At 42.4% G+C, this 16,764-nt stretch overlaps 1 protein-coding gene across 1 annotated transcript in view; it reads right to left on the minus strand.

The window, feature by feature from the left end:
* Positions 1–10,149, minus strand: part of ASTN1 (astrotactin 1) — a 436,540-nt gene extending 426,391 nt beyond the window's left edge. Inside the window, exon 1 of the mRNA XM_018575081.1 lies at positions 9,102–10,149. Within this exon, the coding sequence (XP_018430583.1) occupies positions 9,102–9,378 (277 nt within the window). The 5' untranslated portion in view covers positions 9,379–10,149. The remainder of the gene's footprint in view (positions 1–9,101) is intronic.
* Between the last annotated feature and the right edge of the window lie 6,615 nt (positions 10,150–16,764).

Below are 16,764 nucleotides of genomic sequence, written 5' to 3' on the forward strand. Positions count from 1 at the left end.
GTCAGGGGTATGTCCTTTACCTATACAATTTGTGTGAACTAAAACGTGTCCCACTTTCTCATTTCAGAAAGTTGGGAAGGTAGGGGGGTTTATTATGTTCATCTGACTCCTCTGTTCTTCTGTTTTTATGGAATGCAGAAAAGTACGACAATAAGAACAACAACCACATATACACATGAGTTGTCATTCTGCACATATGTATGTGACTCCTTTTGTAATGATTTAGCAAGAATGGAAAAAACAAAATGTATCAGGGATTGTAATGCAAAAATTAAAAATACTGTACAAACAAAATTTAAAATAACCACTATTAAAAAGAAGGATATACACACACACACACACACACACCACACACACACACACACACACACACACACACACACACAGTTGGTCTAAATAACATAGTCCTTGGCTGTTTTGCTCGTGTTAGTTAGGAAACAAATTTTCACAGACATGCAAAGATCTCAAAACCAGGAATATCTAGGCCAAGTGTACCTGTAGGCTGCATCCCTACATGAAAGTGAAGCTTCTGTTTTCGTAAATTCCTCATAAGTGCAGAAAGTAATCATCAGAAAGCATCGGGCAAGGCATAATACATTGCTATATCTGCATGAGTAACAGAAAACTAAAAGTATGATACCAATGTTTACTTCAGAAATAAAGGTCATCTCCTTTGAAAAATTAGATTTTAGTTCTGAGTTCTGCGTCGTTGTTGACCCAAATGGTGGCTTCTAATATTTCTTAGGGACCCTAGTGGCAAAATGTCCCAAAAAAGGATACTCTATTTACCATAATAACACATGTGGGCCAGTGACCAGGGAAGCAAGATTAAGGATTTCCTTATTTTGCTGCTTCTTTTGTTGACCTCTGGACATTTGTGGTTACATTCAATAGGGTGCTGGGGATGTTGTGAGGAGTCATGAGACTCTTTACAGTTCAGAAAATATGAAACCCTCTTTACTTTCTCTTGTTTGATGTCCTGAACAGTTTAAAAGCAGTCCTGCATATAAAGCAGACCCCAAATTTGAATATGACATGGTATGACCCTGCTAAATCCCCCTATTCAGTAACACTGAGACTAGGAGAGGGAGGGCAGGACTGGGAGCCAATCAGGTGTTCTGCATGGAAAAATGATTGTACTTTATTATGTCATGTTATATACTGTATGTGAATTTATGAAAGATGGGCCTTGCTAATCAAAAGTGTTAAAAAATGTTAAAGGGATTGTCAACTTTGATAGAAGAATACAAAAATGTCCTTCTGTCCTCAAGTGTATACAAAGACATACCCAGTGGTGTCCCTAGCCCTTTTGCCGAAAGTGATGCTGCTCTCTGCAGGCTCTGCATCTCCCCGGCCGACTCTTAGCAACCTGGGATGCTTTGGCCATTGTCTTGACCAAGCTCCTGGCAAACAATGGCATCGCTGATTGCCAGATACTGGGCAGGATTCCAAAAAGAGCATCCCAGGTCGCTAACAGCTGGATCTTAGCAACCTGGGACGCTCTGGCGGGTGGGAGGCACCCTGCAAACATTGTGCAGCAGAGTGGCCAGTATACAACAAACATGCCGCTTGGCCTGCTGCTTTTCCCCCCACGTGACTCAAAGAGATGCCACCTGAGGCTGCCTCATTAATGGGACCGCCCTGGCCAAGCCTGGCTCCTTGGCTGAATTGTACCCTTACTTTTTCGTGGAATGAAGGAAACTCTTGCCGTCCGATGCATATGACAGTTATTTTATTAAAGGGTGAGAAGAAAGTCAGTATTTAGGGACCTGGTAGGCCATTCAAGGCGTCAGTTGTGTGTGTATGCCGACAGGTTAGATTGCCTTCTGAAATCTTATATATCTTAGTGATTCTGGCATTCTAATTCCCGGGTCCACCCCCTTGGCTCTGTAATATTGCTTCCCTTCATTCTCCATATACTGTACATTTTAACAAGAAATTGAAGACAAGTCTTGTAAATGTCTATCTGTATTATTATGGCTTGCACAGGGAAAGTAATCTGCTTAATTTGCAGCAATAATGATGATGACAGTCTTCACCATTACAGCATCTCTTTACCCTCTAGACTAAAACGTTGCTTTTTTCCCTCATTAACATACATATTTATTGTATATTACAGCTGTATAGAGGAGTAACAGCAAAGCAGAGAGGATACTATGTTTCCGTTTAATAAACATCACTTCTATACGTTTCTTCTTCTTATTTTCATTCTATCCTTATTAAAGAATATCTAAACCCAAGGACAAAAATGTAATATATTGCAGCTTACCCTTCCTTTCTTTTATTTCATCCTGGTGATCCTACCAGTTACACACTTTGGGGGGAATCTATCAAAACTGGAGCAGGCACAATCTGGAGCAGTGGCCCATGGCAACCAATCATCATTTCTCTTCAGTTTGCTCAGGTAAGATTTGAAAATGAGAGAGAGAAGCTAATTGGTTGCAGTTCAAATCTGCTCCAGATTTTGTCTGCTCCAGTTTTGATAAATTCCCCCCTTTATGTTCCATTAACAAAGCTAACACAGCAGGATAAATATCCTTAAAAAAAAAGTGACAATTAGTTTCATCTGTGTCCAATGAAATGTGAAAATTGCAGTCACATGGCTTAAAATAGAGTGCCTTAAGCTGATAGTTAAACGCGCAAGGGTTACGCTCTGTATAATACATGTGCACTGTTTTTTTTTTTTTTTACTTTAAATAAGAATTTCAGGCAAATCAAATCTTAACCCTTCCAGTGGGGCTACCCCCGGACTACAAGGGTTAAGTGCCCATTTTGCCTTGGGAGCTAAAATAACAGAGATGTACTCACCCGAACCACGAACCCGGCTGGCTGTCAACCGGTCCCTTCAGCCCCGCTCTCCCTCCGCTCTGGTGGTATAAGGTTCTGTGTATAAGACGTGAGGACACCGAGGACAAATCCGTCAGGAGCAGAGAGGGAGAGGGGCTGAAGGTATCAACCAGCCAGTCAGGATTGTGTTTTGGGTGAGTATAACTTTTATTTTAGCTCCCTAGTCAAAACGAGCACTGCACCCTTGCAGTGCGGGGGTAGCCCCACTGCAAGGGTTAAGATTTTATTTGCCCAGGGTTCTTCTTTAATAAAATATCACAAAATTACATTATGTTCAACTCTATGCACCACAGTGATGCGTTGACATGCGGTAACGTTCATTGTGCTGTGTAATAATACAGACATGCTGCATTTTTACACCACGTTCAACACTGCACATGTAAGGTGTGAACAGGACACACCATATATGTGCAGTGTTGAACGTGTTTTCTTTGTGTTGAGCTGATCAAAGCAGCTCAATGCACCCAGTGTGAACAAAAGCCCCAAACCTTCACTGTCCAAAAGCCCCAAACCTTTACTTGTCCTAGGGTGACAACGCTTGTTCACTGTACTGTATTTACGGAGAATCATTGTCATTCTAGAACAGGATGTGTTTTGAGATTATAGAACACCTCACCTCAGTCTCTTCTCTATAAAATGGAGAGGGGGTATTCTGTAGTCCACAGAGAGAGCTATAAACAATGTTAAATTATAACAGTCACCAAAGAGCACAGGTGATTATCAGTTCAGTTCACTGTATTTCTGGAAGGATCAACAGGCCTTGTGTTGCACTTATAGAACAAAATGCTTTCAACTACATATTTAACAGACTACAAGGGAGCAAATAAGGAAAGTTCATTGTTAGGGTTTACAAACACTTTAAAGGCAATTGAAAGGGGGAGGATTATTTTCCCATACATAACCTCTAGGAGTTCACTTCTCTTCCTCTGTATCCATTTCATATACATAGCTCTCAGGTAACTTCCAATAAACATCCCCTTCCCAACACGCTTCACTCCAAAAGCATATTCACCAGGAGAAACGTTTGTGTAAACTCTGCAATTAAGTGCTGGCTCATTGTGCTCAGACAGTAGTATAATTTCAGTTGCACACTGGTATTAGGTATTATAAAAAAACGATGATATTTAATTAGAAAATAGCAGAGGGCTCGTTCACACAAAAACTGATATTTTCGGTAGAGTCTGAGGGGCTGCATTGGCAGCTGTCTTTTTATAGGTCAACAGAAAGACCTTCCTGCAAAAATTCCTGACTCCGTTCGGATCTACCTGGAAGTTTTGGGTGTCCCACTGTCCACACCCTCCTTTTTGGGTTCCAGCTATTCCTGCTGCAACCCCCATGATAGAAGATGAATACAAAATCTAATAGCGAAAACCCTTACAATGAACAAAGTGTATGTGCAGACCCAGGACCTACAGACCTGATAACTCACCAATGGAGTCCCTGAGCCATATGAAAGCACTGGGGTGGAATAAACTGTCAGTTTTAGATCTGATACAGACTGCTGTGGTGATACACAGAAAACAAGCATTTTACCGTGCGTTACCGCAACACATGTCAACACGTAATACTAACTTTTAAAGGAGAACTATGGGGTCAGTGTTTTTCCCCATAGTTATAGCACAACATAATGAACAAACATGCTCCGGTGTGCTGCCTTATTACAACGCATGTTAACAAGCCACAACAGTCAGGCGGCCCATTTACTTTTTTGAGGGGCTCCACCACACGTTATGTCGAATGTTGATGTGACCCATCAAAGTGTTAAGGTGTGCTGCCTTAATGCAATGCATGTTAACACGTCACAACAGTCAGGTGGCCCATTTACTTATTTGCAGTGTGTTAACACATGTTATGTTGCACGTTGATGTCACCCACCAAAGTGTTGGGGTGTGTTGCCTTAATGCAATGCATGTGAACGTACAGCAACAGTTAAATGGCCCAATTGCTTATTTGCACTGCATCTCAGCACACATTGGGGGGGGGGATTTATCAAAACCAGAATTGACAGAATCTGTAGCAGTTGTCCATAGTAACCAACCAGCTTCTCTCTTCAGTTGTTCAGTTAAGCTTTGAAAATGAAGCTGATTGGTTACTAAGGACAACTCTTCCAGTTTCTGTCATCTTCAGTTTTGATAAATTCCCCCCAATATGTTGCAGATTTATTTGTGTTACATTGAGGCAGCCTACTGAAATAAATGGGCTGCCTATGCACCGTAACAGGCAAAAACTCTGACCTTTCTGTTTCTGTGCATTGCCTTGCGTTGGAGTGCTATTCAAAAGGAAAGGCATCACAACGCAGTAGCACATGTAATGTGCATTATTCTGCATTGTGTTAATACACACGTTCCTGTGACATGTCAGTGTGAATCCTCATTCACACTCCTAAGAGTCGGCCCATACAGATCTGTGCGGCGTGCACGGCCATATAGGGCCGCTCTCTGCAAGGACAGGTGCTGCTTGTGATTGGACTGGATGCTATGAGGTATGTTTGGGGTGTTTCCATGCATATAGGGTGTTTCTACTCCCTCTGTATCTTTTCCTTACCCAGTGGGGGCCTCTCTGTATGGCTAGGGCAGCTGTGCAGGCCAAGAACTCAGATTCCGGCACCGTACAAAATAAAAATATCAGTTTTAGGGTGGCTGAAATTTTAGGAAAGGAAAGCAGTTTTTTGCTCTAAAAAGTTTAAAGCGTAGTTGTGTTTTGGCCCATAATGGCAGAGTAATAGAGACACCCTCCCCATCCCCAGTCAAATAAACCTACTGTTTCTTCCCTCCATTTAGTGATGAAAGCCAAAGGGAATACCCTCTACCTCCAGGTATGAAGAAGCATGTGACTCAAAGGAAGAAAAGTATGTGCTGCTGAGGAGGTCAGGATTAAAGAGAACCTGTTCTTTCACCCTGCATGAGCAAGGCACAGGTTTGTTTTAAACAGCTCTTTTTATCCAACTTTTTTTGGGTCACTTATTAAATAGGCAGTCCACCCAAAACTGAAAGATAAACCCTGCGACATCTCATCATTCTTCGGGAGTCAAAAAAGTACAAACCTGGCACTTGAATTTGAAGGTCTGGCCAGCTGCAGCCGCCATTACAAGTGAGTGTTTTTCTGTCTGTGTTTAATGAATTTGTCATTAAAGGAGAAGTATTGGGAGAGTAAAATGTACTCTTCCCAATACTTAGAGCCGTTGTCTGACACTGCAGGTGTCTATATATCGAGAGCTGAGTGATCACAAACCACTGATTGATAAGCTCATAGTCTTCTCATTGCAGAGAGTGTTGACTGTCATTCCTGCTCCCTGCAGGGATTCCCCCCTCCCCTCTCTGTTCCTCCAGCACTCATTGGAGGGACAGCCAGGGGAGGAGCGGCCACAGCTGGCTCTGGCTCTAGAAAGGCAGAGCCAGCTGTCAATTGGGCGGCAGGATGGATCCTGACAATATTATCAGGATCTTCACTGGCTGCAGTGCAGCGCTGCACTGTCAGCACATAGCAGGCAGTGACCCACGAGATACTGACTTTGGGTCACTGGAGTATACAGGTGAAACTCGAATAATTAGAATATTGTGCAAAGTTCATTTATTTCACTAATGCAACTTAAAAGGTGAAACTAATATATGAGATAGACTCATTACATGCAAAGCAAGATAATTCAAGCCGTGATTTGTCATCATTGGGATGATTATGGCTTACAGCTCATGACAACCCCAAGAACCCCAAATCCACAACCTCAAAAAAGTAGATTATTACATGCAATCAATAAAACAAGGATTGTACATAGAACAATATCGGACCTCTGAAAAGTACAAGCATGCATATGTACTCAGCACTTGGTTTGGGCCCCTTTTGCAGCACTTACTGCAATTACTTTTGCACGATATTCTAATTATTCGAGTTTCACCTGTATTAGTAAATGTATTCCTTTGACCCAAAAGAGGACTAAAGCCAAAAAAAGGTTTGACTTTAGTTCTCTTTTAACAGCTGTCATGGAGGAAATACAGGACTGCCATTGCTGAACTCTGATATTGATATGTGTTATGCTGATCCTCTGCCTTCACTACTTTCTGGGCCAGAAACAGTTATACAGTTCAGAAGAGTGATATAGTCTTATCTGCAGGCCTGTTCTGGGTTAGTGTCATCAAGTAAGAGTAAAGTATTATGAAGTAAAGTAAAAGTATTGAAGTATTTTTTTTCATGATAGATTCATTTTTTCATGATTTGTTTTAATTTGTTTTAATTAAAACGAAGTAGACAGAAAGAAACTACTCTGGTTGTGGTCAGTGAGTAAAAATGCCATTAAAGTGAGAGGCAGAATGAGGAAGGCTAAAAGGAGATCTTACTGTTGGAAACTCCAAGAGCCAAACAGAGTCCTCAACTTCTATAGTTGAAATATTGTATTTTGGTGGACTGATTTAAAGCTAGCCATAAGACATGTGGACATAATCTTATCACAGAAATTATAATCTAATGTATGTGCACACTCATATAGCCCACGCCTGCATGTTCTTGTAGTTGAGGAAAGTGATAAAAAAGCAATCAAACAAAACCCCCATTGTGCTTATGTGAGTTAGAAACATAGTGACCTGCCAATAAATTCCAACTAGGCCAGTCAACTGTTCCTCTAAAACCTACTGGCCAAGTTTATCTGCCACTACCTAAACACCTAACCATTGGCATGTTATGTTTTAAAACTAACCACGTTACAGTCAAATTTCTCATTCTCAGCTGTGGGCAGTCCAATTTGTAGAAGATTTGACCATCCACAAAAGTGGTCAAGACAGCTGACAACCATGCCTTTTGTTCTGGTGACAGTCAAAGCAACATCTGAGAGCTAAAAACTTGACCAATCCGATCATGCATCCCAGCCATTTAATATACAGATAACTTTAGGCTTTTTTGATTACAAGCAGAAAAGATCTACCGTAGATTAGTTTATAGCGGATGATAAATTGGCCAACACATGTGCAGGTTAAGACTTGCAATTGCTTCTCAACAGACATCCACCCAAACCACTTAGATGTAGTCGAACCTCGACTCTTGTAGCAGTCTAGAAAGTTACACTGGAATAATAAGTGACTTATCCACCATGAATGAGTGAGATAACTGTCCTATGTCCTCACTGACCTGAATCTTTGCTCCTTACAGTAGAAAGGAAATGCCTTAGGAGCCTTGTGTGACACGGAATGAGATACTTATCACTTAGGCAATGTTTTCTTCACTGATGGAAAAAAAATCTCCAATGTAACCTTCAGCCTGTTATCATTACATTTTCAGAGGACAATTTTGGGATGAGAATTGCGATGCTCTTAAGTGGACATTTTTCTCTCTGGCCTCTGGACCAACTTCACACATCAATCGACCCAATTTAACAAGCACGCCTCCGGCCAAATCTGGAGCATAGAACTAAGGCAGATGTGCTTTTCATCTCAGAAGTGTCAGGCTGCTCGAGTACAGATTCAACAGAATAAAGCTGATTAACAAGATAATTACAATTTGCTGTAACCAAACAGATTTAAAATGAGAGTGGATGCAGGACACAGGCTCCCAGCAGAGACAGACTTTATACTGAAATTTAAAGGGCATCTCCACTTTAAACATCAGTGGAGATCAATGGGACAGGGCAAGCTGAATGCAGCGTGGAAACTGCGCTCACTTTAATGTTCTACATCTGCCACTTTTGAGTCTTGGTGCATAGTTCTGAGCGCAAGACTCGCTCCTTCCAGAACCAGTGGATTCATTTAATAGGACAGTACAAAGTGCAACTACGTACAAAGTGCAAGAGCCTAATGTCACCTATCAGAATTCATCCTTTTTTACTATTGTGGCTAAAGAAAGCTGAGATTTGGTTGGTTAATAAGGGGTACTGGATTTTACAGAATTTTTAGCACTCCTATGAACGTGTTGGCCCAATTTTGGACAATACACCAACAGATATGTAAATTGTTATGGGTCTGGAAGGTACATCCCACTAGGACATATCAACAGCAGGCTGGAGTATGAAGCACACAGAAGTGAGTGTAGCTTATGCACTCCACACACCTCCCTTCTTTCAACTCAAAAGTGGAGTTGCGTTTGTTGGATTTCCAAATGCCTGATCAAAAAAAGCAACGTATATATTTACTCTCAGCATCCTGTAGGGCCTGGTACAGCAGCTGCAGAAAATGTATGTTTGTGTTTATTAGCATGGATTCCCTGCGACACACAGCACAGGTTCATGCGGGTAGCGTGTGTGAAGGGTGAAAGGAAGCAGGTTACACACTTACCCAGCACAAAGTAAGGCAGCTCTGTGTTCTCCAGATCGTCAGCTACCGCAATCTCCCCCGGGAAGTCGTTCCGGACGGAGAAGAGGAGCTTGGGCTCGGAGGCAGAGGGGCTGTGCATGATGCTGAGGTCGTTCTCTCGGAGGAAGGGGAGAGCCGAGACGGTGATGCTTTTCATCTTGCACTCGAGCTCCCTGGACGAATCCTCTTCTCCTCCACTTCTTAACAGGAGCTGGGAACCGGCCAGCAGCAGCACCCAGAGAGCACCGGCAGGAGCCATCTTTAGTCTTCCAATACTTCCTCCTGTCTCCTAGCTGCAGGCACGCAGAGCCTTTAGTATCTGCACACACACACACGGTCTACCTATCACATGTAATGCACACTTCCCCTATGCTGGATGCAAATGCACATGAAGCCAGAGTCCACCAATAAAAACAAAAAGCCCAGAGGTGACAAGAGTGCTAAGCTGTCCATGCACACATGCGTGCCTGCCAGTCCTCCTACTTTGCAGATGAGCTGACTCTTCTCATCCTACCTGTCAGGAATTCATCACCAGAATGACATTCAATATACAATAACAGCACTTGCTATGCGCCTCGGTGTCAGCAAGTGCAAAGCGATCACATTATTCATCATTGCCTTGAATTAGACACATGCACATTGTCTTTCCATAGAGGACGCACAGAATACACTGCTACAATCCTTCACTGCAGGCACAGACACACACTCATTTCCCTCTCCTACCTGACAGCTTGTGTAACCCCCTCACACTGCAGAAATTCCCTCAGAGCTCATTCATGTCCAAAGCATCTGCCTTTAACTCCTCACTGCACCTACATAAAGATGCACAGTAAGAAATCCTAAGCCACATCTGCCTATCACCTCTGCCCATCTGTCTTGCTTTATATTTCTTCCCTCCTCTCCCTGGTCCTTCCCTCCCTCCCTGCCTGTGCCTTTCTTCCTAGATCCCCGGCTCTCTCTCCCTCTGTCTCTCTGGCTGGGATGAAGGAAGAAAGCCCTTGTTTATTTCCCAGGGCACAGCAACAAAAAGCGGCTCAGTGAAACCAAGACCCTGAGTCTGGCTGTGGTTTCTTTTGTCTGTAGGCAGTGGGGATTGGAGGAAGATGAAAGGAGGATGAGATAGAAGAGAGAGCTGGAAGGAGGGGATGGATGCGGGAGGGAGGGATGGATGGATGGAGGGTTTTTGGAGTCACTCTACACACAGAATAATTCTAGTAAGGGCTGCTGGATTCAAATTATTCAGCCGGATGCACGGAGGAGAATGGATGATGCTCACCGATTGGCTGCCAATGAAGGCGATCAAAACACTGAAGTTTGCTGTGGTCCCTAGACTATTTGTGTCACCTCCCAAAGTCCCTTTGGCAGCTCTGGCAGGCTAAGAACACCTGCCATCATTGTTGGATGATCAAAGGGTACTAGTGGTATATACAGTATATATATCATTGATCTGAAAGCTGGTACTTAAGGAGCACACTTAAAGTGACACTCAATTCAGAAGTTAAATGTTAAAAATGCATTCAAGTACCTTAACTATTAAGAATATTGTACCTTATTTGTGTATCACTTGGCTGTAGATCCTCAAATCATCTCTGAATTCATACTGACACTGTCCTTCCTCCTGGAGGGTGGCTACTTTTGTTGCCCATGGTCCCTGTGTGTGTTGTAAAGTAGTCACCACTCCAAGCTCACTTCTGTGATGGACTACAATCTCAATACAATTTAGTAAACTAAACATGAGATTGTAGTCCATCCTGGGAGCGAGCTTGGAGCGGTGACTACTTTACAACACACACAGGGACCATGGGGAACAAAAGTAATCACCCTCCAAATAGAAGGACAATGTCAGCATGAATCCAGAGATGATTTGAGGATCTACAGCCGAGTGATACACAAATAATATACATTTGTGTAAATAGTTAAGGTACTTGCATTTTTAATATTTAACTTCTAAATTTAGTGTTACTGGGTGCACCACAAAGAAGCCACAAAGAAGAAGCCATATTCCAAATTAGAGGCAGTGGGCCCTCTTCAGGACTTCACAGCGAATAAAATAGTGTACATAATGTTTATTGTAATCTCAATAAACCATATTGACATCACAATAAACATTATATTTATTGTATTTATTGTTCACACTCGCACACAGATCCTCCCAATAGAACTAACAGACAGCGATAAATGGGTGTTCTAATTCCTCTCCACTCCATCTAAAACTTAAAAAAGAAAGGTTTGACTTCAGTTGCAATTTCAAGTGCCTGCAGGGGATACCATGCTATTAGCCCTCTTTATGTTATATCTTTGCACTGAGTCTTTTCCCATTAGTGTTTTTGGACTTACTTGGCTCCAGCAGCACAATAAGAGATATGTTCTTCTCTCTTCTTGTGTCTGATAGTAATACAAAGTTCATATTGTTTAGGAAGCTGCATATGTCTTCTGGATCTTTATATGGACCCCTGTATTCTTCTTATGTCATGCTATAGATGTAAATTAAAACACTTTAAGTAAAAACACAAGGCAAACATATGATTTGGATGCTGGGGGCAACTGGGGGGCTAAAGGTACAAACAGGGCTTCTCTGAGAATAAGCTTCCTCATCACGAGTGACTGCTGTGCTGAGACTTCTGTGCACCAAAGGAAAGGAGCTTCTCTTCAGTGGTCAAGCTGAGTTAGATGTGTCATTTATTAATTGCTCCAAAGAAAGTCAGGAATTCTGAACCTGTGACTCAGAAAAAAAATTGAATTCCTATTACGGCATGGACTGGGCAGAGGACTGGGCCCCCTCTGCTGCCCTGGTCCCATAGCTGCTGAACGAGCTGCTACAGTTGTTGTTATGCTCTTAAATATCTCCACACCTTACAGATGTGCATGAGTAGGGACTTTTACTATTTTCACTATTAAATCAGGATTCTAAAGTGAGGATTACCTTCTTAGGCTGGGTTTACACTGTTGTGTTGCTGCAATGCCTATTCTTAATGGCATCCCAAAGCATCTTGCCAAAGCACCTGTCTTGCAGTGCACCACAACGCACGGTAATGTACTGCTATGTTGTGTTATAAAAAAAGAGTTCATGCACCTTTTCTAATGCGCTATACCAGTGTCCATTAGGGCATGAATCCTTCTGCAAGATTTCTGTTGAAAACATACTGTGGCATTGTGAGGCAATACCACGGTGTTAGGTGGCCTCAAAGTCACCCAGGGTTCTCAGCCAGAGGGGCTGAGTGGCTCCAGGAAGACATTACTGGTACCAGGAGAGAACTGCCTTTTCAGTTCTTTCTGGGTTTTCTGGATCAAGGTTGGGATCCTGGAGCCAGGAGATTTCTTAGAGCTCTGGGTGGGATGAAATCTCCATTCCTGGGTCCATGCTTTGGTGGTGACCAGCACCTGATTGTGCACCTGTTTACATCCCTCATGAAGTGTGTGCTGGGATGTGTTCAGGGCCCCACCTGTGAGTCAGGAGAGCTCCACCCCGGAGTCAGTGTGGAGGCCAGGGCAGCAGGGAGCTGCGGGTTTGTGAACCATATTGAGAGGATTGGCATGTTATTGCTGTTGTCTGGAGGAACCAGACAGTGGCCCTAAAGATTGAGGCCGGAGCAGCAGTGCTGCGAGAGAGACTTGTTAAAAGACTGGGACACCTTGAGTGTACGTGGCAACTCGAGGATTGGTGAGCCCCTATCTGTTATGCTACAGCAAGCTATTTATGTTGGATTTCGTGTTCTCTATCGTTTTGAAAGCAAATAAACTGCATTGTACTTGCACCTCCGGTCTTCAGTGGAGTGTCCTTGTTACAATACATTAAAGTGATATTAAGGTCAAAAGGATTATTAGCTGTTTCAAATGCTAATGAAATCACTTACAATGCATGCCGCTTCTTGATGTTCAAAAGTTTTAGTTTCCTGCAGAATCAGCTGGTACCCTGAGCACTGGTCCTGATATCATGTTTTAGCGTGACTCCTTTCTCAAACAGAGTGCTATGCAGTCACCCTTGTGTGTGCTGGAAAGCTGTGTGTGTGTGTCTCAACAAACACAAAAAATCAATCTACTCCCCTCTCCCCCGGCCCCCTCTCCTCCCTTCCCCAAGCTAGTAGATGAACAGTTGCAGAGTCTGCTCCGTCCCTTGTAATCTTGTTCTAGGCATGAAGTTCTGGAGAGCTGGGCGAAGAGACTTGCAAGCAGCTGTTCAGAAACATGATGATTGTAAGTGTTTGGGCAAAAATATAAAGCAATGCTTTGCTGTGCAATGAAAATTTGTTTGACATGAATTCATTATTGAAAAAAAGTTTAATGCTACTTTAATGTATTGTGTAGCATCAACCCTTTTTCTGGTCAGTGATATCCAAGGATAACACTCCCACTGGCTCCAAAGAGAGGTCTTCAGTAATATGATTAAAGGGTCTCCCTGTGTTTCCTCTGTAAGAAACCTCTTTGATGGATGTGCAGCACACCTTGACTCTAGGGTCAGTTGCTATGGGTTACCGCAACTCGGTAATCTTCTTGTCTAGGGATAATTTCACTCACTTTGCCCATCAGCACTTACCGCCTTCTATGGTGATTGATTAAAGCAATGTCCAGACTGTATATCTAATGCTGAGAACATTATTGTAGAACTTCAGGAAGATAGGTTAAGGGTTAGGATCATCCAGATAGATATAGCCTCCTTTCAATGGCAGAGTGTGGTCGCTGTCTCCATTCACAGCATGAAGAACACCTGGCACAACAGTACTTGAGGTAGAAATCACCAGTCATGTCCATCCTTGTCATCAGTGTGTAACCACTGCCTCCCCAGACTCTGGTCCCAGTGCAAGCACATGGCTAGTCCCCATGCTTCGGACCTAGCCATCTCAGACAGTCCATTGCAGCCTCACCACAGGCAGGACCTGGGCTAGGAAGAGAGAACTCACGTGGTCCACTCCAAGTATTTATCTCTTCCCCCAGCATGCTCTACTGGCCATCAACCTCACAGTGATTGGCTGGAGAGGGATATGTACACATCAATCTCTCATTGGTTGCTCTGCTCTGTGTCTAGGGTACCCCCAGCAGCAGACAGATGTAAATGATGGCAGATTGATTAGGGGAAACTAAATGAACATAGATTACAAATCATAGACTGCATACAGTCTGAAAATACTAACAAAGTTATTCACAAAAGGGTGAAGAGTTTGGAGAAGGCAGGATAAGTGAACAATCTAGGACAACATAGCTGAACTGGAAAGTGAACTGAATTGGAATGTTTTTCCAATTCAGCTATGTTGTCCTAGATTGTTCACTTCTCCTGCCTTCTCCAAACTATTCACCCTTTGTGAATAACCCTGTAAATTGAATAGCACTCCTGCCTACAGGGTGCTACAATTGCACAAGCTCATTTACAAATCTACTTTATTTGCTGGTAGCCATTTTCTCCAGTAAGTGCCCTGCTGTTGTTTGAGTCAATATTTGGAAAAACCATTTCAACAACAATGTCCCTCTAAGCTGACATAAAAGGCTGTCAACTATGCATCACAACCTATAATCATATGCATTTCAGCACACACATATACAGTTACTTAGTTCACAGTGCAGAGCAACAAATATTTTTTGCCTCTGTAAGCCCCTTTTAATACACTGCTTCTAAGATCATAAATCTATGTGACCTCACAGCTCTATGTAAATCAGGATGACTCATTCCATTCCTATCCGATCTAACAGTACCTGTATACAGAGGCCGTCGTATGCTCTTTATAGCTTCTTCTCTCCTGTCACAGCTCTCTAGCAATCTCTAGATAACAACTGTAAAGAGTCTGTATAATAATCCACTTTACCTCTTTTCAATTTCAGACATCTTCACTTTCCATATTGTCAGGAAGTATGAATTTTTCTATTTCCTAAATGCAACATATAGGTGAAAAAAAATGTAGCCAATTGGGAAATTGATTGACTTCTTCCAGACCGCTATAGACAAACCGAATCACACCAATTGTCTATAGTGGTTCTTTCCTGGGAAATTGTACATACAGAGTACATAAATCCATATGGAAAAACAATAGCCAAAGAAGACAATATTTCTTACAATGGACAGACCACATCAAAGCTATGACATTTTTCCTGATGATGGAAAGTTACCCATGAGGAGGGAAATATCTGCCAGGGGAGTTAATTTGGATGAATAGCCGGGTTAACAGCAGGAAACAGAGGACTGTCTGTGGTTTAATGATTAGAAGATTATCACAACTTGCTGTCTATGACCATTTTATTATAGAGGGTCATGGAGATTTGGTGGGAAATGGATAAGCATGTGGATCACCTGGTAGTAGGGATCACTGTTTGGATGGTGAAGCACAACATCTTTTAGGGAAGATTATTCACTTGGGATATTGATATTAGTTTTTGTGATTGTTTTGAAGATATTTGGGACATTTGAAGCATCATTTGCACATTTTTTCTTACATATATTACTCGATTTACTTTTATTGTATGACACATTTGATATACTAATTTGTTGGATGCACTATAACGTATGAACTGTAGATTAATTGTTTGGGAGATTTTTATCATGTGATTTATTTGTTGTTATGCTATTTTCTTTATCACATTCATGTATTATTCATTAAGCATATATCTTATCAGCCACTCTTAAACAATTTATTCCCATACACTGTATGCCACAGCATGTACCATTTCCTTATCACCATACAAACTGTTCTCCCAGCTTCACATCTCTGCCAGGGGCAGGGCCAGATTTCTACATAACCCACAGAGTCTGTAGCCTAGGCTGGCAAGGCTGCCAGGAGAGACACACAGTGGCCCACAAATCATGTTGCCGACTAGAACTAAGCTGCTAGAAGAACATTACAATTGCATTTAATGCATTTATTCTGACCACCAATGTCCCCACAGAGTCTGTGTCCTGGGCTGGCAAGGCTGCCAGGAGAGACACATAGTGACCCACAAATCATGTTGCTGACTAGAACCAAGCTGCTAGAAGAATATTACAATGGCATGTAATACATATATACTGACCACCAATGTCCCTGATGTAATGATGCTCAGTATAACTACCCCTGATACATTGGTGGCCAATGTAAATGCCTCATTTAATTGGGGTTTAATAGGACTAGGGTCCCCAATCATTTTTGTCCAGTGGTAAAGTGCCCTATTACATTGGGGGTCTGTGTAATGCACCCTCTGATTACTGTTCAGCAGGAGAGTGTCTTATTACATTGGTGATAGTGGCCGAAGGGACCTCTACCATTGGTGTGAGGGGGGGAAAAGAGTCCCCAGTTATTGGTGTTCAGTGGAGCTTACCTGAAGATGCTGATTCCCTTGCTGCCACCTTTACTCAGTGTAATTGTTGCTGGAACTATGTGGGTGCTGTTGTGTGACGATCAGCCTGTCCACACACCCAAAAGCTGTGCAGGGTACTCCCTTTGTTATCTTCCACAATGCATCCATGTAAGGACACTTGTAATGAGGGCTGTGGCTGGTACTCAGCTCTGCCATCTCAGACCTCAAGATGGGAAGGGCAGGAAAAGCATTCTGGAGAGAAAAAGCTATTTTAAGGCATTTTGTTCTAGCAAATATTAACATATGGGGGTACAGGACCAAAGAAAGACAAAAAGGAAACTTCAGCTGCTTTTTGTAGCATTCCTTTTTAATGATAAAATGTGTGTAT

Source organism: Nanorana parkeri, unplaced genomic scaffold, assembly GCF_000935625.1.
Source record: "Nanorana parkeri isolate BGI_ZX_2015 unplaced genomic scaffold, ASM93562v1 scaffold52, whole genome shotgun sequence".
Taxonomy (NCBI): domain Eukaryota; kingdom Metazoa; phylum Chordata; class Amphibia; order Anura; family Dicroglossidae; genus Nanorana; species Nanorana parkeri.